Raw genomic sequence first — 24719 nt, 5'->3', positions numbered from 1 at the left:
ATGAAAATATCAGAATTTTTGGTGGTCTTCCTAAGCCAGGATTCAGACACGGCTAAAACATCCGGGTTGGCAGAGTGTGCTAAAGCAGTGAACAAAACAAACTTAGGGAGGAGGCTTCTAATGTTAACATGCATGAAAACAAGGCTATTACGGTTACAGAAGTCATCAAAAGAGAGCGCCTGGGGAATAGGAGTGGAGCTTGGTACTGCAGGGCCTGGATTCACCTCTACATCACCCGAGGAACAGAGGAGGAGTAGGGAAAGGGTACGGCTAAAAGCTATGAGAATTGGTCGTCTAGAACGTGTAGAACAGAGAGTAAAAGGGAGTTTCTGGGGGCGATAAAATAGCTTCAAGGAATAATGTACAGACAAAGGTATGGTAGGATGTGAATACAGTGGAGGTAAACCTAGGTATTGAGTGATGATGAGAGAGATATTGTCTCTAGAAACATCATTGAAACCAGGTGATGTCATCGCATATGTGGGTGGTGGAACTGAAAGGTTGGATATGGTATAGTAAGCAGGGCTAGAGGCTCTACAGTGAAATAAGCCAATAAACACTAACCAGAACATCAATGGACAAGGCATATTGACATTAAGGAGAGGCATGCTTAATCGAGTGATCATAAGGGTCCAGTGAGTAGAGGTTGGTTGGGGTCACGGCGATCCAGACAGCTGGCCGGGTAGTTGGCTATCGGTAGCAAGATAGCATAGGATGGAGGTCTATTTTTTAGTCACCTCGTGCGTTTCCGTCGGTAGATTAGTGGGGATTCGTGTGGTAGAGGGGATCAATCCAATTGGCAAAATAGATATAGTTATAGTGACCCAAGAAAATTTGTCCGATATACTTATTCAGATAGCAGCCGATAAGACAGCTAACGATTAGCGGGCCCCAGATGAGCGTTCAGGTAACGTCGCGACGGAGGTGCCAGTTGGCTAACTCCCTCGGGCAGATAACGTCGGTAGTCCAGTCGTGAGGGCCCGGTGGGGCTCCGCATCGGCAGTAAAACGGGTCCGGATAGGTGATTGTAGCCCAGGAATGGCTGATGGAACTCTTCAGCTGGCTAGCTCCGGAATAATTTAAGTTTGCTCCGGGATCGACGTAAGCCAATAGACACACGGTTTGCAGCTAGCTAGCTGCGAAATCAAGGTGTAAATGTCCAGAGCTTGCGGTTGAAATCCGGGGATATTGAGAAAAATAGGTCCGATATGTTCTGGTCTGAGTCGCGTTGTACAAAAGTGCCGATAGATTATCGAGCTAAAGGAATAGCTGATGACCACAAAACGTGGTTAGCTGAAATACTAACGTTAGCCAGTAAACCGGCTAACTTCTGGGTAGCTTCAGGTTAGCTTCTGGCTAGCTTCTGGTTAACTTCTGGGTAGCTTCTGGCTAGCTTCTGGTTAGCTTCTGGTTAGCTTCTGGCTAGCTTCTGGTTAGCTTCTGGTTAGCTTCTGGTTAGCTTCTGGCTAGCTTCTGGCTAGCTTCTATTGTGGATTTTCAGATTTGAGATAAATAATACTTTTTTTTGTAATTGGTGAGGCGGGTTGCAGGAAAGCTTTTTGTAGTTGAGTTCTTGGATAATAAAATATATAAAAGATATGCGAAGAAAGGTGTAAATATATATATATATACAGGACACGAAAATACGAGGACAAAATGACGTCTTACTGCTTTGCCATCTTGGGGTCCAATCCAATCTTGGGGTATTGGTCACATAAACATATTTAGCTCTTCTATATATTTTTGTGTCATTGTGTCATTTTTGTGTCATTGGCTTGTTTATTGTGTATTCCATGTTATTCCATGTGTAACTCTGTGTTGTTGTGTGTGTCACATTGCTTTGCTTTATCTTGGCCAGGTCGTGGTTGTAAATGAGAACTTGTTGTCAACTGGCCAACATGGTTAAATAAAGGTGAAAAAAAATTAAACAATAAAGAATGTAATCTCGATATCTAATTCTACTCAATCTCTACCTCTGGTTATTACAACATGAGTGGAATGGAACTTAACTCCTCTCAATGAATAGATCTGAATGAAACCATTTGACCTGGTCAACTGGACACCCATATTTCCTGCGTGGTCTCTTTAAAGATATTTTTATGATGATTCTTTATGATATTATCTCTAATCCTCCATCTTCTCTCCTCCCCGTAGGTGAGTCTGATCTTCAAGGCGGGCTTTGACGCCGGCTTCCTCTACATCCTCTACTACGTCTACGAGGGTTACGACATGCCTCGTCTCACCAAGTGCTCCCTGGAGCCCTGCCCCAACACTGTCGACTGCTACATCTCCCGTCCCACCGAGAAGAAGATTTTCACCATCTTCATGGTGGTCTCCTCAGCCGTCTGCATCTTCATGTGTATCTGTGAGATGGGCTACCTCATCTGCAAGAGGATCCAGAAGCGCATCAGGAAGAAGGTGGCAGAGAGTCTCGAGACGACGTCGTTGACGGCGCGGAGGTCGAGATCCAAGTTGTCTGTCAGGGAGGACCCCACCAACACAGCCTCCATTCAGAACCTCTGTAATGTCAAGACGGAGGCGGCGCCGTCAGAGAAGAAGAATTAATAGGTCACGTGATGCGGTGAAGCTGGAATGGGAGGAGTTAGGCCATATAAGGTCAGGAGATAGCATGTGACGTAGGGTGGACTATAAGGTCTAAGGTCAGGAAATAGCATGTGACGTAGGGTGGACTATAAGGTCTAAGGTCAGGAGATAGCATGTGACGTAGGGTGGACTATAAGGTCTAAGGTCAGGAGATAGCATGTGACGTAGGGTGGACTATAGCTTTAACTGAATTTTCACTGAACTATGCATGCTTTCACCAATGATCGACATTCACTCTTATTTAACCTTTATTTAACTAGGCATGTCAGTTAAGAACAAATTCTTATTTTCAATGACGGCCTACCAAATTGCAAAAAGCCTGCTGCGGGTACGGGGGCTGGGATTAAAAAATAAAAAATTAAATATAGGACAAAACTCACATCACGACAAGAGAGACAACACAACACTGCATAAAGAGAGACCTATGAATTGATTTCTGATTGCCCTTAATTGATTGCATGTGTGTGATGTGACACAAACAATACGAGGTGCATGCTCTTCAACCGACTAGCATCACTACTCCGGATGGTTCTGACTTAGAATATGTGGACAACTACAAATACCAAGGTGTCTGGCTAGACTGTAAACTCTCCTTCCAGACTCATATTAAGCATCTCAAATCCGAAATTATATCTAGAATCTGCTTCCTATTTTGCAACAAAGCCTCCTTTACTCATGCTGCCAAACATACCCTCGTAAAACTGACGATCCTACCAATCCTTGACTTCGGCGATGTCATTTACAAAATAGACTCAAACGCTCTACTGAGCAAATTGGATGAAATGACTGGCTGTCTCTGCACGCGTCCCAAATTACAAGCTATTCCCTACATAGTCTATCACAGTGCCATCCGTTTTGTCACCAAAGCCCCATATACTACCCACCACTGCGACCTGTATGCTCTCGTTGGCTGGTCCTCGCTATATATTCGTCGCCAAACCCACTGGCTCCAGGTCATCTATAAGTCTTTGCTAGGTAAAGCTCCGCCTTATCTCAGCTCTTTGGTCACCATAACAACACCCACCCGTAGCACGCGCTCCAGCAGGTATATTTCACTGGTCATCACCAAACCTAACACGTCCTTTGGCCGCCTTTCCTTCCAGTTCTCTGCTGCCAATGACTGGAATGAATTGCAAAAATCACTGAAGTTGGAGACACATATCTCCCTCACTAACTTTAAGCGTCAGCTGTCAGAGCAGCTTACCGATCGCTGCAGCTGTACACAGCCCATCTGTAAATAGCCCACCCAACTACCTACCTACCTCATCCCCTTGTTTGTTTTTGTTTTTCTGCTCTTTTGCACACCAGTATCTCTACTTGCACATCCTCATCTGCACATCTATCACTCCAGTGTAAATTGCTAAATTGTAATTACTTCGCCACTATTGGCCTATTTATTGCCCTACCTCCTTACTTCATTTGCTCACACTGCATACAGATTTTCTATTGTGTTATTGACTGCACGTTTGTTTATATGTAACTCTGTGTTGTTGTTTTTGTCGCACTGCTATGTGTCATGACGTTGGCCTGGGGGTAGGTTTATGACAGTCATAAATACCTCTTCCCCCCCTTTTTCCTCTCTCTCTACTCTACTGATGTGACATTAGAAAACCCCTTTGTTAACATAGAGATTCTGGGAACATCAGAAGTTGGGGGGAAATGAACTATATTCTGGTAATCCGACCAACTGAACATATGCGGTGGTACTTAAGGTATATTATGTCAGTTCGTTTGTCACACTGGCACATTCTCATCAATGATAGAATGACATAAACTCTACTGTGAAAAGTTTGCACATCAGAGGTATCGGATTCACATGGAATTGTTGTTTAATTCAAATGTTTGAATATGAAATTATTTGTGAAGAAATGAAATGTAATTTTAGCTTCCAAATGAGAGATTTTGGTTTTCATAAGTTTAGGGCTCTGCTCACAGTGGCCCGCCCCTGTGAAGAGACATGGGTAATAAACTTTTCAGACACACCCCTCTCCCTCCACTATATAAAGCCATTGATGAAAATTTAACCTGCTGTTCCGAGGATGTGAGGACGACGGTCCTATGTCAGAATGGTTCAGATAATAACTACAGAACTAAGCCAACATCAGCATGAGCTTTGTTTATGAATGGTATGAACTTTGAACTCGTATTCACTATAGAAGTGATACCTCCTAGACGTTGTTAGCAACAGCAGCTGCAAACGTAAATTAGGACAGACAGAGTATCCAGTCTACCACTCAGCAGCAGCAGCAGAGACATTCTTCAAAGGACAAAGGACTCTGTTGGGCAACACGGCCTTCCATCTACCACCAACCTACCGAAGCGCAGCTCAGAGTAAATAGTCATTGCATTTTCCTTTTCCAAATGGGCGGTAATTTAGAATGCATAAGATATTGTATTTACGATAGCACAGCTTCGCCCTTTGTTCATCAGTCTTCCCGCTCTTTCACTCAAACCCAGACCCTTTTCTTTTGTGTAACAAGCTGTCATATCTGTTCCGCCCGCTAGGGCCGTTTTCCTTTATGACGTCATTTGTAATCAAGGTATGATTTATTCGGTGTATACTGTATGTAATTCTGTGTGATTTAGTTCGGTATTTAGTAAATAAATAATTAAACCCCATTTTGTATTGCTGATTCAACTTGTTAGCCAGGGTTCGTGAAGATGACCAAGAATTTACAACTTTCAGATGAGACTGAAATAATGTAACGGCTTTCTTCCTGGGGTGAAGGAGAGGACCAAAATGCAGCGCGGCTAGTGTTCAACATGATTTAATAAAGAAGAGACAATAACGTGAACACTATACAAAATACAAAATAACAAATGTGAAAACCGAGACAGTCCTATCTGGTGCAGAACACAAAGACAGAAGACAACCACCCACAATCCCCAACACAAAACAAGCCACCTATATATGATTCTCAATCAGGGACAACGATTGACAGCTGCCTCTGTTTGAGAACCATTTCAGGCTGAACACAGAAACAGACAAACTAGACACACAGCATAGAATGCCCACCCAGCTCACGTCCTGACCAACTCTAAAACAAGCAACACACATAAGAACTATGGTCAGGACGTGACAAATAAGGTGACGATTAATATTGACTGCTATTGATGTAAAATATTATTAGGTGTTTAAGAGTTTATTCGGAAGATAACAGCTCTATAAATATTATTTCGTGGTGCCCCTCCTCTCTAGTTAATTACATTTACATGATTAGTTCAATCAGGTAATATTAATTACGGAGAATGTATTTTATAGAATAGCATGTCATAACACTTAATCCGGCATAGCCAAAGACACAACATATGCTTTATCTTGGCCAGGTCGCAGTTGTAAATGAGAACCTGTTCTCAACTGGCCAACCTGGTTAAAGGTGAAATATAAAATAAACATACAGAGAGACCTATTAATTGATTGCTGATTGCCCTTAATTGATTGCATGTGTGTGCTGTGACTTGGCGATTCACCTTGATTAGCTGTGTTCACTTTTTTAACCCACCCTCCTGTGATTGGAACATCCCTTAAACTACTTTCTCTCTTTCGTTGCGGTTCACCCCCATTCTGCCTCCTGTATAACCTGTGGTGCCTCTGTGTTCAGATTTGAGCACCTCTGTTAGGGGTTATCATTTGGTACAAAAATGTTTTTGACCTCCACAAGTCTGGTTCACCCTTGGGAGCAATTTCCAAACGCTTGAAGGTACCACGCTCATCTGTACAAACAATATTAAGCAAGTATAATGTTGTGGGGGTACTTTGCTGCAGGAGGGACTGGTGCACTTCAGAAAATAGATGGCATCATGAGGAATGAAAATTATGTGGATATATTGAAGCAACATCTCAAGTCAGGAAGTTAAAGCTTGATTGCAAATGGGTCTTCCAAATGGAAAATGACCCCAAGCATACTTCCAAAGTTGTGCAAAATGGCTTAAGGACAACAAAGTTAAGGTATTGGAGTGGCCATCACAAAGCCCTGACCTCAATCCTATAGAAAAATTGTGGGCAGAACTGAAAAAGCGTGTGCGAGCAAGGAGGCCTACAAACCTGACTCAGTTATGCCAGCTCTGTCAGGAGAAATGGGCCAAAATTCACCCAACTTATTGTGGGAAGCTTGTGGAAGGCTACCCAAAACGTTTGACCCAAGTTAATTAAAGAATTTAAAGGCAATGCTACCAAATACTAATAGAGTGTATGTAAACTTCTGACCAACTGGGAATGTGATGAAAGAAAAAAAGAATGAAAGAAATTATTCTCTCTACTATTATCCTGACATTTCACATTCTTAAAATAAAGTGGTGATCCTAACTGACCTAAGACTGGGATTTCTTACTAGGATTAAATGTCAGGAATTGTGAAAAACTGAGTTTAAATGTATTTGGCTAAGGTGTATGTAAACCTCCGACTTCAACTGTATGTGGTTTGTTAATAGTATCCTTCTACAGTGCTATATGGGGTGTTGATTAGATTCCGGCTACAGTGCTATATGGGTTGGTAATTAGATCCCTGTTATACGGGTTGGTAATTAGATTCCTGCTACCGTGCTATATGGGTTGTTAATTAGATTCCTGCTATACGGGTTGTTATATTGATTCCTGCTACAGTGTTATATGGGTTGTTAATTAGATTCCTGCTACAGTGCAATATGGGTTGTTAATTAGATTCATGCTACAGTGCAATATGGGTTGTTAATTAGATTCCTGCTACAGTGCAATATGGGTTGTTAATTAGATTCCTGCTATACGGGTTGTTATTTAGATTCCTGCTACAGGGCTTTATGAGTTGTAAATTAGATTCCTGCCATATGGGTTGTTAATTAGATTCCTGCTACAGTGCTATATGGGTTGGTAAATATAATTCTACTACAGTGTTATATGGGTTGTAAATTATATTCCTCCAATATGGGTTGTTAATTAGATTCCTGCTATATGGGTTGTTAATTAGATTCCTGCTACAGTGCAATATATGAGTTGTTAATTAGATTCCTCCAATATGGGTTGTTAATTATATTCCTGCTATATGGGTTGTTAATTAGATTCCTGATACAGTGTTATATGGGTTGTTAATTAGCTTCCAGCCACAAGGCTATATGGGTTGTTAATTAGATTCCTCCCATATAGGTTGTTAATTAGATTCCTGCTACAGTGCAATATATGAGTTGTTAATTAGATTCCTCCAATATGGGTTGTTAATTATATTCCTGCTATATGGGTTGTTAATTAGATTCCTGATACAGTGTTATATGGGTTGATAATTGGCTTCCTGCTACAGTGTTAAATGGGTTGTTAATTAGATTCATGCTATACGGGTGGTAATTAGATTCCTGCTACAGTGCTATATGGGTTGTTAATTAGATTCCTGCAAAAACGGGTTGTTAAATAGATTCCTGCTACAGTGCTATACGGGTGGTAATTAGATTCCTCCTACAGTGCTATACGGGTTGTTAATTAGATTCCTGCTATACGGGTGGTAATTAGATTCCTGCTACAGTGTTATATGGGTTGTTAATTATATTCCTGCTACAGTGCTATATGGGTTGTTAATTAGATTCCTGTTACAGTGCAATATTGGTTGTTATTTAGATTCCTGCAAAAACGGGTTGTTAAATAGATTCCTGCTACAGTGCAATATGGGTTGTTAATTAGATTCCTGCTATTCGGGTGGTAATTAGATTCCTGCTACAGTGTTATATGGGTTGTTAATTAGATTCCTGCTACAGTGCTATATGGGTTGTAAATTAGATTCATGCTACAGTGATATATGGGTTGTTAATTAGATTCCTGCAAAAACGGGTTGTTAATTAGATTCCTGCAAAAACGTGTTGTTAATTCGTTTCCTGTTACAGTGCTATATGGGTTGTTAATTAGATTCCTGCTATATGGGTTGTAAATTAGATTCATGCTACAGTGATATATGGGTTGTTAACTACATTCTCGCTACAGTGTTATACGGGTTGTTAATAAGATTACCGCTACAGTGCTATATTGCTTGTTAATTAGATTCCTGTATAATGGGTTGTTAATTAGATTCCCGCCACAGTGCTATATGGGTTGTTAATTCGATTCCATTTACAGTGCCATATGGGTTGTTAATTAGCTACCTGCTACAGTGTTATATGGTTTGTTAATTAGATTCATGCTATACTGGTTGTTAAAACAGATTCCTGCTACAGTGCAATCTGGGATGGTAATTAGATTCCTGGTACAGTGCTATATGGGTTGTTAACTACATTCTCGCATAGTGTTATACGAGTTGTTAATTAGATTACCGCCACAGTGGTTGTTAATTAGATTCCTGCCACAGTGCTATATGGGTTGTTAATTAGATTCCTGCTTTACGGGTTGTTAATTAGATTCCTGCTATATGGGTTGTTAATTAGATTCCTGCTACAGTGCTATATGGATTTTTAATTAGATTCCTGCTATACGGGTTGTTTAATTAGATTCATGCTACAGTACAATATGGGTTGTTAATTAGATTCCCGCCACAGTGTTATATGGGTTGCTAATTAGCTTCCTGCTACAGTGTTATATGGGTTGTTAATTAGATTCCTGTTACAGTGCAATATGGGTTGTTAATTAGATTCCTGCTACAGTGCTATATGGGTTGTTAATTAGATTCCTGCTATACGGGTTGTTAATTAGATTCCTGCTACAGTGATATATGGGTTGTTAATTAGATTCCTGCTACAGTGTTATATGGGTTGTTAATTAGATTCCTGCTACAGTGCAATATGGGTTGTTAATTCGATTCGTTCCGACATTTCTTGATTGACATTTCTTCTATTTTATAAATGTTTTTATTATTTTTGGGCATGTTTGACATTTCACTGCATCGTTAAAAGCTAGTAATGTAAGAATTTCACTGCACCTGCAATAACATCTGTTAAACTGTGTACGCGACCCATGAACCCTGATTGTGGAAACATTTATTAGGACACAAAGTGTTCAAATGTTATTTTAAAACAATACATATACATAAATGAAAGGATAAGACAGAAAACAAAACGTGTCCTGAATTGAACATGTTACCATGGCTGAAATATAAGTGATTATCAACAGTCATAACCATCACAGCTACCAGCAGGGTTCCCTGTCTTCGTTAGAACACTAAAGTGCTGTGGCCACAATTATACTGTATGCTACACAGTTCATTGGCTTTGGTGTCTTTAAGAAACATACAATAACTAGGCACATAGTCAGAGTGTACGAGGTTTGAACTTTGAGCTGTCTTCCTAGATCCAGACTGAAGCCAAATCCCTGGACTACAAAGCATGCTCATTGGAGAATCTCCATTGAAAGTGCTTTTCTAGTTCAAGATGATGCTTAATCTGGGTTCAGGAAACTGGCCCTATGAGATTGACACCATACATGAGGTTTAAATGGTACATCCAAGTTTAACCATGCAAGTCAAGCCCTGTATTTACATGGGTTAGCAGTACATCCATTTAACCTTTATTTAACTAGGCAAATCAATTAAAAACAAATTCGTATTTACAATGACGGCCTACCGGGGAACAGTGGGTTAACTGCCTTGTTCACGGGCAGAACAACATATTTTTACCTTTTCAGCTCGGGGATTCAATCCAGCATCCTTTTGGTTACTAGTCCAACACTCTAACCACTGTGCTACCTTGCACCCCGAAGAAAAGCTTCATTGTTTAAAAATTGCCTTTTTGTCTTTGAGCAGATTGCTATGTCTCATTTTCGATTAATTGCAAATTATACTTTGAAAGAGCTGGCTACAATTTCATCCCCCTGGAAAGATAGAACAAATACTATGGCTGAACTCAAATGTGCTGGTTGATAAAATATTGCTGAACCCATATATTTATGGGAAATATGTTTGAAAAGGGTATTTTGTTCTTAAATTATATTGTAAATTGGAATTGTGGAGTTATGTCTTTCATGGAGTTATCAGAATTGTACAGGAATCCAAGATTACAGCATTGATTACAGCATTATCAGGTAGGTGGCAGTGGGAGAAGGTAGAGAGGATCAATACTGGAGGAGCAATAAAAATAGCATAAATAGGAAAGTATACCAGTTTCATTTGAGGACCAGGATGTTGACAGCTGTGCCATAGAGATTGCTAAATAGTCGGGAAGAGATTTTTGATGAACGGATTCCATGGTATGAGTTGATATATAAAACAACGCAAGATTCAAATCTTCGTGCTTTTCAGCTAAAATTATTGAATATAATTCATGCCACCAACAAAATGTTGAATATTTGGGGCATAAAATCATCGAAGCTTTGCAGATTTTGTTGTGAGGATACAGAATCAATAGACCATTTATTTTGGTATTGCCCTCAGGTAGCCTGTTTCTGGTCTCAGGTTCAGGAAATGCTGTAAATTGACCCTAGAAATAGTACTGTTAGGAGATCTGGAGAGACCGGGTCAGTCAATTACTAATATACTAATACTCTTAGTAAAAGTATTTATCTTCAACTCGCAATCTGTGGATTCTATTCGATTAGAGAGATTGACTGTCACGTTCCTGACCTGTTTTCTGTTGTTTTGTATGTGTGTGATGGTCAGGGCGTGAGTTTTGGGTGGGCATTCTATGTTGTGTGTTTCTATGTTGGTTTAGGGTTGCCTGGTATGGCTCTTAATTAGAGGCAGGTGTTTTGCGTTCCTCTAATTAAGAGTCATATTTAGGTAGGTTGTTTCACTGTGTTCGTTGTGGGTGGTTGTTACCTGTCTCTGTGTTTGTGTTCTGCACCAGATAGGTCTGTATCGGTTTTGCACGTTTGTTATTTTGTAAGTTGTTTGTAGTGTTCACTTGTTCTTATAATTAAACATGTTGAGCACTGGCTACGCTGCATTTTGGTCCTCTCCTTCACCCCAGGAAGAAAACCTTTACAGAACCACCCACCAAACCAGGACCAAGCAGCGTAGCAACGGGGAGCAGCAGCGGCCCAGTACACAGGACTACTGGACACAGGAGGAATGGTCTTGGGAGATCATGGACGGAAAAGGACCCTGGGGAAGGGTTGGAGAGAATCGCCGCTCTCGGGAGGTGAAGGAGGCAGCCACAGCCCAGGAGCGGTGGATTGAGGAGGCAGCACGTAAGAAGCCCGAGAGGCTCACCCAAAAATTTCGTGGGGGGGGGGGCTAAAGGGGAGTGTGGCGAAGCCGGGTTGGATACCTGAGCCAACTCCCCGGGCTTGCCGTGGAGTGAGAGAGCGTCGTACTGGTCAGACACCGTGTTATGCGGTAAAGCGCACGGTGTCCCCAGTACGCGTGCTTAGCCCAGTGCGGGCTATTCCACCTTGCCGCACTGGGAGGGCTAGGTTGGGCATCGAGCCGAGTGCCATGAAGCCGGCCCAACGTATCTGGTCTCCAGTACGTCTCCTCGGGCCGGCGTACATGGCACCAGCCTTACAGGTGGTGTCCCCGGTTCGCCTGCATAGCCCAGTGCGGGCTATTCCACCTCGCCGCACTGGCAGGGCTACGGGGACCATTCAACCTGGTAAGGTTGGGGAGGCTCGGTGCTCAAGAGCACGTGTCCTCCTTCACGGTCCGGTATATCCGGCGCCACCTTCCCACCCCAGCTCAGTACCACCAGTGCCTACACCACGCACCAGGCTTCCAGTGCATCTCCAGAGCCCTGTTCCTCCTCCACGCACTCTCCCTATGGTGCGTGTCTCCAGCCCAGTGCCTCCAGTTCCGGCACCACGCACCAAGCCTCCTGTGCGTCTCCAGAGCCCTGTACGCACTGTTCCTTCTCCCCGCACTCGCCCTGAGGTGCGTGCCCTCAGCCCGGTACCTCCAGTTCCGGTACCACGCACCAGGCCTACAGTGCGTCTCAGCCGGCCAGAGTCTGCCGTCTGCCCAGCGGCGCCTGAACTGCCCGTCTGCCCAGCGGCGCCTGAACTGCCCGTCTGCCCAGCGGCGCCTGAACTGCCCGTCTGCCCAGCGGCGCCTGAACTGCCCGTCTGCCCAGCGGCGCCTGAACTGCCCGTCTGCCCAGCGGCGTCTGAACTGCCCGTCTGCCCTACGCCGTCTGAACTGTCCGTCTGCCATGAGCCTGCAAAGCCGCCCGTCTGCCATGAGCCTGCAAAGCCGCCCGTCTGCCATGAGCCTACAGAGCCGTCCGCCAGACAGGAGCCGCTAGAGCCGTCCGCCAGACAGGAGCCGCTAGAGCCTTCCGTCAGCCCGGACCTGCCAGAGTCCCTCAGCCCGGACCTGCCAGAGTCCCTCAGCCCGGACCTGCCAGAGTCCCTCAGCCCGGACCTGCCAGAGTCCCTCAGCCCGGACCTGCCAGAGTCCCTCAGCCAGGACCTGCCAGAGTCCCTCAGCCAGGACCTGCCAGAGTCCCTCAGCCAGGACCTGCCAGAGTCCCTCAGCCAGGACCTGCCAGAGTCCCTCAGCCAGGACCTGCCAGAGTCCCTCAGCCAGGACCTGCCGCCCCTTATCCCGGTGCTGCCCCTTATCCCGGTGCTGCCCCTTCATTTAGGTGGTTTTAGTTGGAGGGTGGTCATTGGGAGGGGGATACAGAAGCGGGGAGTGACTATGGTGGTGTGGGGACAGCGTCCGGAGCCTGAGCCACCACCGTGGTCAGATGCCCACCCAGACCCTCCCCTGGACTTTGTGCTGGTGCGCCCGGCGTTCGCACCTTGAGGGGGGTGTTCTGTCACGTTCCTGACCTGTTTTCTGTTGTTTTGTATGTGTGTGATGGTCAGGGCGTGAGTTTTGGGTGGGCATTCTATGTTGTGTGTTTCTATGTTGGTTTAGGGTTGCCTGGTATGGCTCTTAATTAGAGGCAGGTGTTTTGCGTTCCTCTAATTAAGAGTCATATTTAGGTAGGTTGTTTCACTGTGTTCGTTGTGGGTGGTTGTTACCTGTCTCTGTGTTTGTGTTCTGCACCAGATAGGTCTGTATCGGTTTTGCACGTTTGTTATTTTGTAAGTTGTTTGTAGTGTTCACTTGTTCTTATAATTAAACATGTTGAGCACTGGCTACGCTGCATTTTGGTCCTCTCCTTCACCCCAGGAAGAAAACCTTTACATTGACATTGTACGTTAAACATCACAGTTGAAAATATGTTGCGTAGAAATCTAAAGAGGCCAGCAGAGATAGATGGGATGGGCTGAGGTTTGGGATGTGGAATTGGAGACAAGTGGGAGTGGAGTTGCTGGACAGGAGATAGAATGATGGATAAAGATAAAGTATAACAAATAAAGTCTAAATAAAATGTAATAAAAAGTATGTTTGAATGACACAGTGTTTTTACAGCTAATGCCGGTTTGCCTGAGGCTGATGCCGTGCAGGTGTTTGTACACATGCATATACACATACTCTCATTCAAATACACACATACACGGACACACACATACATGTAATAGTGCCAGACATGCACACAAACATATTCAGCTGTTCTGATTTTAGTTGTCCTTGATGTCCTTAGATTTTTTTTGCATTGTTGTTTTCTTTTGTCTTTTTTCTCATGTGTTCATTTTCTTGGTTGTTGGTTCATTGGGGGGAATGGAATACATTTTCTATTCATAATTTTTTTTTTGGGGGGGGGGGCGGGGGTGACTCCCCTTGGATGGTTGAGGGACAGTTATGGGGATTTTGGAGGGTGGGCGTCCCCGTTTTTTTTTTGGGGGGGGGGGCTTTTGGGAGATCTGTCGACGTTCCCTTAAGCAGGGCGTTGACCCTGGATGCTTCTGTGTGTCGCTCTGAATGAGAGTCTGTTGGATGACTGGTGTGGTGGAGTTGTTGAGCATCTTCACTGCAAGTATATTGTATGTTTTGGATATTCAATCAAATTAAAATAAAATTAAAATAATAATAAACTATCGTTGTCCTATTCCCCCTCAGGAGACTGAAAAAATTTGGCATGGGTCCTCAGATCCTCCAAAAGTTCTACAGCAGCACCATCGAGAGCATCCTGACTGATTGCATCAATGCCTGGTATGGCAACTATTCGGCATTCAAAGAAAGGCACTACAGAGGGTCGTGTGTCTGGCCCAGTACATCACTGTATGATGCCTCCTGCCATCCAGGACCTCTATACCAGGCAGTGTCAGAGGACGGCCTTAAAAATTGTGAAAGACTCAAGCCACCGTAGTCATAGACTGTTCTCTCTGCTACCGCACTGCAAACGGTAACGGAGTGCTAAGTCTAGGTCCAAAATGCTTCTTAACAGCTTCTACCCCCAACCCATAAGACTCCTGAACAATTAATCAAATAGCTACCAAGACTATTTGCATTGCCCCCGCTCTTTTACGATGCTGCTACTCTCTGGTTATTGTCTATGCATAGTCACTTTATCTCTACCTACATGTACATATTACCTCGACTAACCTGTGCCCCTGCACAGTGACTCTGTACCGGTACTCCCTGTATATATGGGGCTACCGAGTGGCACAGTGGTCTAAGGCACTGCATTTCAGTTCTAGAGGCATCACTACAGACCCTGGATCGATTCCAGGCTGTATCACAACCGGCCGTGATTGGGAGTCCCATAGGGCGGTGCACAATTGGCCCAGCGTCGTCCGGGTTAGAGTTTGGCCGGGGTAGGCCGTCGTTGTAAATTTGTTCTTTTGAATTTGTTCTCAACTGACTTACCTATTTAAATATTTGCTGTTATTTTACTGCTGCTCTTTAACAATTTTTCTTAAAACTGCACGTTGTTGGTTAAGTGCTTGTAAGTAAGAATACACCTGTAGTATTTGGCGCATGTGAAGAATAACATTTTATTTTATTTAGTCCAAGTCCGACAAAACTAGAGCCTGTAGGACCTGCCTTGTTGATAGTGCTGTTAAAACGTCTTATGGCTGCAATCCCGTTAACGGGATGATATGACAACAGCCAGTGAAAGTGCAGGGCGCCAAATTCAAACAACAGAAATGTCATAATTAAAATTCCTCAAACATACATGTATCTTATATCATTTTAATTCTAGTTCCTCCCAATCCCGGATCCGGGAGCACCCCCCACAGTAAAAAAAGCTGACTAGCATAGCCTAGCATAGCGTCACAAGTAAATACTAGCATCTAAATATCATTAAATCACAAGTCCAAGACACCAGATGAAAGATACAGATCTTGTGAATCCAGCCATCATTTCTGATTTTTAAAATGTTTTACAGGGAAGACACAATATGTAAATCTATTAGCTAACCACGTTAGCAAAAGACACCACTTTTTTTACTCCACCACTTTTTTACTCCATCAGTAGCTATCACTAATTCGACTAAATAAAGATATATATAGCCACTAACCAAGAAACAACTTCATAAGATGACAGTCTGATAACATATTTATGGTATAGCATATGTTTTTTTAGAAAAATGTGCATTTTTCAGGTATAAATCACAGTTCTACATTGCAGCCACTATCACAAAACTCACCAAAGCGACTAGAATAACTACAGAGAGCAACGTGTATTACCTAATTACTCATCATAAAACATTTCATAAAAATACACAGCTTACAGCAATTGAAAGACACAGATCTTGTGAATCCAGACAATATTTCAGATTTTCTAAGTGTTTTACAGCGAAAACACAATATATCGTTATATTAGCATACCACATGAGCTAACATCACCCCAGCATTGATTCAAGGCAAAAAGCGCGATAACGTTATCACCACCAAAATATATTAATTTTTTCACTAACCTTCTCAGAATTCTTCAGATGACAGTCCTGTAACATCATATTACACAATGCATATAGAGTTTGTTCGAAAATGTGCATATTTAGCATCACAAATCGTGGTTATGCAATGTAATCTGTCAAAACATGGCATGCATTCTGGCCGGCGCCATCTTGGAAAGGCACCTAAGTTTACGATTATTTATCGATTAGATTGACAAAAAAAATACAGGTTGGACAGCTAATGAAAGATGCATTAGTTATTAACCTCTAACGAGCCTCTACCCCGGGTCCGGGATCACCCCTCACCCCCCCACACACTGATTAGCATAGCTAGCATAGCTTCACAAGTAGATAGTAGCATCTAAATATCATTAAATCACAAGTCCAAGACACCAGATGAAAGATACAGATCTTGTGAATAAAGCCACCATTTCAGATTTTTAAAATGTTTTACAGGGAAGACAAAATATGTAAATCTATTAGGTAAACACGTTAGCAAAATACACCACTTTTCTAACTCCATCAGTTTCTTACTACTTCAGGTGCTATCACCAATTCGGCTAAACTAAGATATTGATAGCCACTAACAAAGAAAAAACCTCTTCAGATGACAGTCTGATAACATATTTATGGTATAGGATAGGTTTTGTTAGAAAAAAGTGCATATTTCAGGTAGAAATCACAGTTTACAATTGCACCTACCATCACAAGACGACTAGAATTACTATAGAGAGCAACGTGTATGACCAATTTACTCTTAATAAAACATTTCATAAGAATAGACAAAGCATAGCAATGGAAAGACCCAGATCTTGTGATTCCAGACAATATTTCAGATTTTCTAAGCGTTTTACAGCGAAAACACAATAAATCGATAAGTTAGCATACCACATGTGAAAACGTTACCAGAGCATCGATTCCAGCCAAAGAGCGCTATAACGTAATCACCGCCAAAATATATTAATTTTTTCACTAACCTTCTCAGAATTCTTCCGATGACACTCCTGTAACATCATTTTACAACATACATATACAGTTTGTTCGAAAAGGTGCATATTTAGCCATACAAAACCGTGGTTACACAATAAAAATACTAGGAAATCAAGCCTCAATATGTCTGACGTCATCTATCAGAGTGATCTAGTTTAATTGAAAGCTAATCATATACTTGACTAAAAAATACAGGGTTGACAGGAATCGAAAGACAAATTAGTTCTTAATGCAACCGCTGACTTACATTTTTAAAATTATCCTTACTTTTCAATACAGGGTTCGCCAAGTGACGCGATAACAAACAAAATGGCGAAATATGCGTTTAAAATATTTCGACAGAACAACGATTTATCATATTAAATATTGCTTACTTTGAGCTGTTCTTCCATCAGATTCTTGGGCAATGTATCCTTTCTATGTTGTAATCTTCTTTTGGTCGATAGATGTCCTCTGTCCTTCGAAATATCCACTAACGATCGAACGGGACCACAAAACGTGTCCAAAGTTTCAGAGTGCACAACAAAGAAATTCCTCAAAATCGCACTAAACGGATATAAATTGCTATAAAACGGTTCAAATTAACTACATTATGATGTTTTTAACAACTATAACGACTAAAAACATGACCGGAGAAATATTACTCTCTAAACAACGATTTGGAAGGAGGCAGGTCTGATGCCCATCTTGCGCACGACACATGCAGGAAGAGAGCGGTACTTCTACGTTTTCGTGTTTTATAGTGGCTGTGATTGTGCAATAGACTCCATTCAAAACGTGATGACGTACAGACACCCAGAGGAAGACGTAGGCAGTGTCGGTTTCTTCATAGCATTCACTGTCGCCTTAAAAACAGACTCCAGATCAGGGGTAAAAATTTCTGAAATCTGACCCCTGTCATGAAAAGTGCTGTAGATATTGTTCTGTACCACTCAGAGACAAAATTCCAACGGCTATAGAAACTAGAAAGTGTTTTCTATCCAATAATAACAATAATATGCATATTGTACGATCAAGAATTTAGCACGAGGCAGTTTAATTTGGAGACCCAAATATGCTAATGCGGAACAGCACCCCCTATAGTTCCAAGAAGTTAATGCAACCGCTGAGTTACATTTTTAAAATTAACGTTACTAGACATACAGTGTGCGTTACAGCCAGACTAGTGCCGCAACAATGGCCGACAAATGCGTTTACATTTTTCCACATAAATACGGAATAAAATCATAAATAGCTCTTACTTTTGGACGAGCTTCCATCAGTATCTTGGGCAAGGTGTCCTTTGTCCAAAAGAATCGTTGCTTTGTTGTAAAACGTACTCTTCAACTTCGGAACTATCAGCTAACAATAGCTACGTGGCACACACATGTCCAAATCCTCAAAGCGCAATACTACGAAAATTCCGAAAATAGCAATATACTCGCATAAACTGATATAAATCGGTTTAAAATAACTTCGTTATGATGTTTCTAACACCTATATCGAATTAAATCACAGACGGATATATCTTAGCCCGATAACGAGAGCTTTTGAGCATGCCATTCTGATGTCCTCTCTTGCGCCTTGACGAGCGTCCAAAAGAACGTACATGTCACTCCATGGCGTTTTATAAACTCTGAGAAATACGTAGAGACTCCATTCCACTTCTCATTGGTTACTGACATCCAGGGGAAGGCGGGTGCAGTTCATTTCGATCCATAGGGCACACACAGAGCTTTAAACTGATCTGAGAACAGAGACTATTTTTCTGACCTTCGCATGTCCTGTCATGATTTTCGCTGTAGAAAGAGTTCTGGTTCACCCACAGACATAATTCAAACGGTTTTAGAAACTAGAGATTGTTTTCTATCCAATAGTAATAATAATATGCATATTGTACGAGCAAGAATTGAGTATGAGGCAGTTTAATTTGGAGACGATATTTTCCAAAGTGGAAACAGCACCCCCTGTATTGAGAAAAGGTTAAAGGTAATGTTGTTGGTAATCCCACCACAGTGAAATCACCGATTTCAAATAGACCTTTCAGCGAAAGCACTACAAACGATTATGTTTGGTCACCACCAACTCACAGAAAAATTCAGCCATTTTTCCAGCCAAAGAGAGGAGTCACAAAAAGCACAAATAGAGATAAAATTAATCACTAACCTTTGATGATATTCATCAGATGACACTCATAGGACTTCATGTTACACAATACATATATGTCTTGTTCGATTAAGTTTATATTTATATCCAAAAACCTCAGTTTACATTGGTGCCATGTTCAGAAATGCCTCCAACATATCCGGAGAAATTGCAGAGAGCCACGTCAAATAACATAAATACTCATCATAAACTTTGATGAAAGATACATGTTTTACATAGAATTAAAGATACACTTGTTCTTAATGCAACCACTGTGTCAGATTTCAAAAAGCTTTATGGCAAAACACAATATTCAATCATTTGAAAACAGCGTTCAGCCACAAAAGCAAGCCATACAGTTACCTGCCAAATTGTGCAGTCAACAAAACTCATAAAAAGCATTATAAATCTTCACTTACCTTTGCTGACCTTCGTCGGAATGCACTCCCTGGACTCCCACTTCCACAATAAATGTTTGTTTGGTTCAGTAATTTCCATCATTTGTGTCCAAATAGCTATTTTCATTAGCGTGTTTGGTAAACAAATCAAAACTCACGAAGCGCGTTCGCTGACGAAATGTCCAAAAGTTCCATAGAAAAGTAGAAACATTCAATCTTTAGAATGTTTTAAACATAAATCTTGAATAACTTTCCAACCGGAGAATTACATTGACTTCAGATGAGCGATGGAACAGAGCTCCCTCTCATGTGAACGCGCACGGTCAAAGCATGGTCAGGTCATGGCAGACCTGACTAATTCCTTTCTCATTTGGCCCCCCTTCACAGTAGGCATCAGACAAGGTTCTGTTTTCAATAGGATCTTGTTTGAAAATCAACCAGCCCCATTTCCCATTTGGATTTCTTCTCGATGTTTCTTCTCAGGTTTTTGCCTGCCATATGAGTTCTGTTATACTCAGACATAATTCAAACAGTTTTAGAAACTTCAGAGTGTTTTCTATCCAATACTAATAGTAATATGCATATATTAGCAACTATGACTGAGGAGTAGGCCGTTTACTCTGGGCACCTCTGTGCAACTTTCATCCAAGCTACTCAATACTGCCCCTGCAGGCATAAGAAGTTTAGAAAGCAGAGTATCGCTTTATTATGGACAGACTTCTCCCCATCTTAGCTACTGTTGTATCAAGATATTTTGAACATGTTGATACGTTTTTAACATGTTTTGACCATGACAGTTCACAATCCAGGGTTACTCCAAGCAGTTTAGTTACCTCAACTTGTTCAATTTCCACATTATTCATTACAAGATTTAGTTGAGGGTTTAGTGAATGATTTGTCCCAATACAATCCTTTTAGTTTTTGAAATATTTAGGACTAACTTATTCCTTGCCACCCAATCTGTAACGAACTGCAGCTCTTTGTTATTAAGTGTTGCAGTCATTACAGTTGATGTAGTAGCTAAGATGTATATGGTTGAGTTATTCGTATACATAGACACACTGGCTTTACTGAAAGCCAGTGGCAATTCATTAGTAAATATTGAAAAAAGAAATGTGCTTAGACAGCTGCAGCAGACTATGATCGATAATGTCAAAAGCTGCACTGAAGTCTAACAAAACTGCCCCCACAATCGTTTTATCAGTGCTGTGCTTGTTGTATAGGGAAGGTATCACCTTCCCTATAACCGTGCTGAAAATCTGTTGTCAATTTGTTTACTGTAAATAGCATTGTATCTGGTCAAACACACATATTTCCAAAAGTTGACTAAGGGTTGGCAACAGGCTGATTGGTTGGATATTTGAGCCAGTAAAGAGGGCTTGACTATTTTTAGTTAGGGGAATTACTTTGGCTTCCCTCCAGGCCTGAGGGTATACACTTTCTAGTAGGCTTAAATTTAAGATGGCAAACAGAAGTGGCAATATTGTCCGCTATCATCCTCAGTAATTTTCCATCCAAGTTGTCTGACCCCGGTGGCTTGTCATTGCCACGTCTTCCACACTCACTTTACGGAATTCAAAATTGCTCAGATAAGCTAAATACTTTCTTCACCTGCTTTGAGGGTCACACACACCCTAGACCCCCCCCCACCTACAGCTCAACAACTCCAAGCTCATCACTAAGCTCGGGCCCTGGGTCTGAACCCCAGAATCCTCAGTGGGAGTCACATCTGTCATGAAAAGCATCTTTGTTCAATGAGACACTGATACAGAGAGAAAATGTCTGTTCAAAGACATACATTATAAGCATCACACATTCATTATTATCATTGCATGGTGGCTTCGATCGAGAAGTCCTGGGGGACGTTACCGTATGGCACAGAGGTGGTAAGAGATGGACCAAGGTTACCATTTTGAGGAAGAGAATGGAAGAAGGACAGAGTAGGAGGGGAGGAAGATGAGGAGAAGGGGGGGACTAACAATAGTTGGAAAGGCTTGATGATGACAGGCTTCTAAGTCTACACCTTCCCTATTACAGGTTCTCTCTCTCTCTCTCTCTCCAGCTGTGCTGGAACAAAAGCCTGTATGGTATGTGACAGAGACTGCCCTGAGAAAGAGAAGAGGAGTCTCGCATGGAAAACTGAAATAGAATGTAAACGTCACACTGATTGGTTGAGTTCAGATTCCTTTGAAAATACATAAGTCATGTGTTGCTTATCTCACTTTCATTTTGAGTTAGATGTTAGCAGAGTGTAAAAGTAAAGGATGTCACGCTGCTTAGCGAGTACCACTGTCTCCTGATTCGGTTTGCCCCTCCACCATCCAACCAGGTGGAACTCTGCTTACATCCAATCAGTCAGGGCCGACAACTACATAGTGAACTTCTCGTCTTTGCATTAAAAACACATCTATTTGACCCCTTCGTCTCAACCAGGTAAGACACATTATTATTATTATTTTAGTTAATTTGTGTCGTTGATTTTGAACGTTTGTAAGGATGAGTCATCAAACCAGTGAGGAGCTACAAGCTAGCGAGGTGGGGGGGGTTTCCACAGAAAAAAATATAAAAGACACCAGCGGTCTGGTGACAGAACACGACCTACTGGGGAATAGGGAGTCATTTAGGAAGCATCCACTGTCTCAGTGTGAATGTAGGGCATGGTCATACATGTAGGAAACGATAGGCAATTACAACACATAAATCTCTGACTGTATCTGGCACGCGTAGCAATAACACACACACAGACACACACACACAGAAAAAAAACTGTTCAGCCCTTAAAGCTGCTGTAAATAGTTTGTTGACTCATGGGCCAACAGATGTGTGGCTTGGTGTAGTAACAGAGGTATGAGAGAGAGCTAGCTAGCTCAACCAGTAGGACAGACACAGATATACAGTAAGGGCTATGTGTGAACAATAAGGACGTACTTCCATGCAGACAGACACACATATAGAGTTGGAGTCGGAAGTTTACATACACTTGGAGTCATTCAAACTCGTTTTTCAATCACTCCACAAATTTCTTGTTAACCTGTCTGGCTCTCGCGTTCCGCCAGCGGAACTCCTCCCACATTCCACTGAAAAGGCAGAGCGCGAAATTCAAAAGATATTTTTTAGAAATATTTAACTTTCACACATTAACAAGTCCAATACAGCAAATGAAAGATACACATCTTGTGAATCCAGTCAACATGTCCGATTTTTTAAATGTTTTACAGCGAAAACACCACATATATTTATGTTAGCTCACCACCAAATACAAAAAAGGACAGACATTTTTCACAGCACAGGTAGCATGCACAAAGCCAACCTAACTAACCAAGAACCAACCAAACTAACCAAGAAACAACTTCATCAGATGACAGTCTTATAACATGTTATACAATAAATCTATGTTTTGTTCGAAAAATGTGCATATTTGAGCTATAAATCAGTTTTACATTGCAGCTACAATCAGAAATTGCACCGAAAGCAGCCAGAATAATTATAGAGACCAACGTCAAATACCTAAATACTCATCATAAAACATTTCTGAAAAATACACAGCATACAGCAAATGAAAGACAGGCATCTTGTGAATCCAGCCAATATTTCCGATTTCTTAAGTGTTTTACAGCGAAAACACAATATAGCGTTATATTAGCTTACCACAATAGCCAGAAACACAAGCCATTTACCCGCAGCAAAAGTTAGCGATCGTAACAAACCAGCAAAAGATATATAATTTTTGACTAACCTTGATAAGCTTCATCAGATGACAGTCCTATAACATCAGGTTATACATACACTTATGTTTTGTTCGAAAATGTGCATATTTAGAGCTGAAATCAGTGGTTATACATTCTGCTATACATCTTTTTCCCACAACGTCCGGATATTTTTCTGACACCCACATATTCTGACCAAATAACTATTCATAAACATTACAAAAAAATACATGTTGTATAGGAAATGATAGATACATTAGTTCTTAATGAAATCGCCGTGTTAGAATTCTAAAAATAACTTCATTACCACATCCAGCTTACGTTACAACGAGAGAGAGCCCAAATCTGGGCGCAAAATAATTGTCAACATATTCCGACAGATATATGAAATATCATCATAAAATTGTTCCTACTTTTGGTGATCTTCCATCAGAATGTTGTACAAGGGTGTCCTTTGTCCAGAACAATCGTTGTTTGGTTTTAGGACAGCCTTCTTCCCTCTCGAATTAGCAAGCTAACTAGCCAAGTGGCGCGTAGCTCTCCATCTTCACTATACCCAGAGAACGCAAGACGCCTAAACTCCCGAAAATATTTCAATAATCTGATGAAACTATATTGAAAAAACATACTTTACGATGATATGTTCACATTTATCAAATAAAATCAAAGCCGGAGATATAACACGTCTATAACGATTGCTTTTCGGAAGCCATTACCGGTGACCTCTATGCGCTTCCTGGACAGAGGTATTCTGGGGTCACGTCATGCCAAGAGCTTATATTCGACCTCAGACCAAGATAAACACTCAATTTCTTCTCTCACTGCCTCTTGACATCTAGTGGAAGGTGTATGACGTGCATGTATACTAATACGTATCATGCCCATTTATAGGCAGGCCCTAAAACAGAGCATCGTTTTCAGACTTTCCACTTCCTGGTCAGGAAGTTTGCTGCCAAATGAGTTCTGTTTTACTCACAGATATAATTCAAACGATTTTAGAAACTAGAGAGTGTTTTCTATCCAATAGTAATAATAATATGCATATTGTACGAGCAAGAATTGAGTACGAGGCCGTTTAAATTGGGCACGATTTTCCCCCAAAGTGAAAACAGCGCACTCTGTCCTCAACAGGTTTTAACAAACTATAGTTTCGGTAAGTCGGTTAGGACTTATGGCCAGTATCAGTATGCCAAAAGTTCCAATATTTCGTACTAATTTGGCCAAAATACGAAGTATACAAGCAGTGGACACTATTTCCGTGCTTTTAGGGCCCATAATGCAATTCT

At 41.6% G+C, this 24719-nt stretch overlaps 1 protein-coding gene across 1 annotated transcript in view; it reads left to right on the top strand.

The window, feature by feature from the left end:
* The window catches only part of LOC139555340 (gap junction beta-4 protein-like), a 28492-nt gene extending 23269 nt beyond the window's left edge, over positions 1–5223 (top strand). The window contains exon 3 of the mRNA XM_071369056.1: positions 2155–5223. Coding sequence (XP_071225157.1) covers positions 2155–2565 — 411 coding nt within the window. The 3' untranslated portion in view covers positions 2566–5223. The remainder of the gene's footprint in view (positions 1–2154) is intronic.
* The last annotated feature ends 19496 nt before the right edge of the window (positions 5224–24719 follow it).

Source organism: Salvelinus alpinus, chromosome 26 (genome assembly GCF_045679555.1).
Source record: "Salvelinus alpinus chromosome 26, SLU_Salpinus.1, whole genome shotgun sequence".
In the NCBI taxonomy this organism is placed as follows: Eukaryota; Metazoa; Chordata; class Actinopteri; order Salmoniformes; family Salmonidae; genus Salvelinus; species Salvelinus alpinus.
Note: the sequence above shows the minus strand (reverse complement) of the source record. Positions and strands in the feature narration are given on the sequence as shown.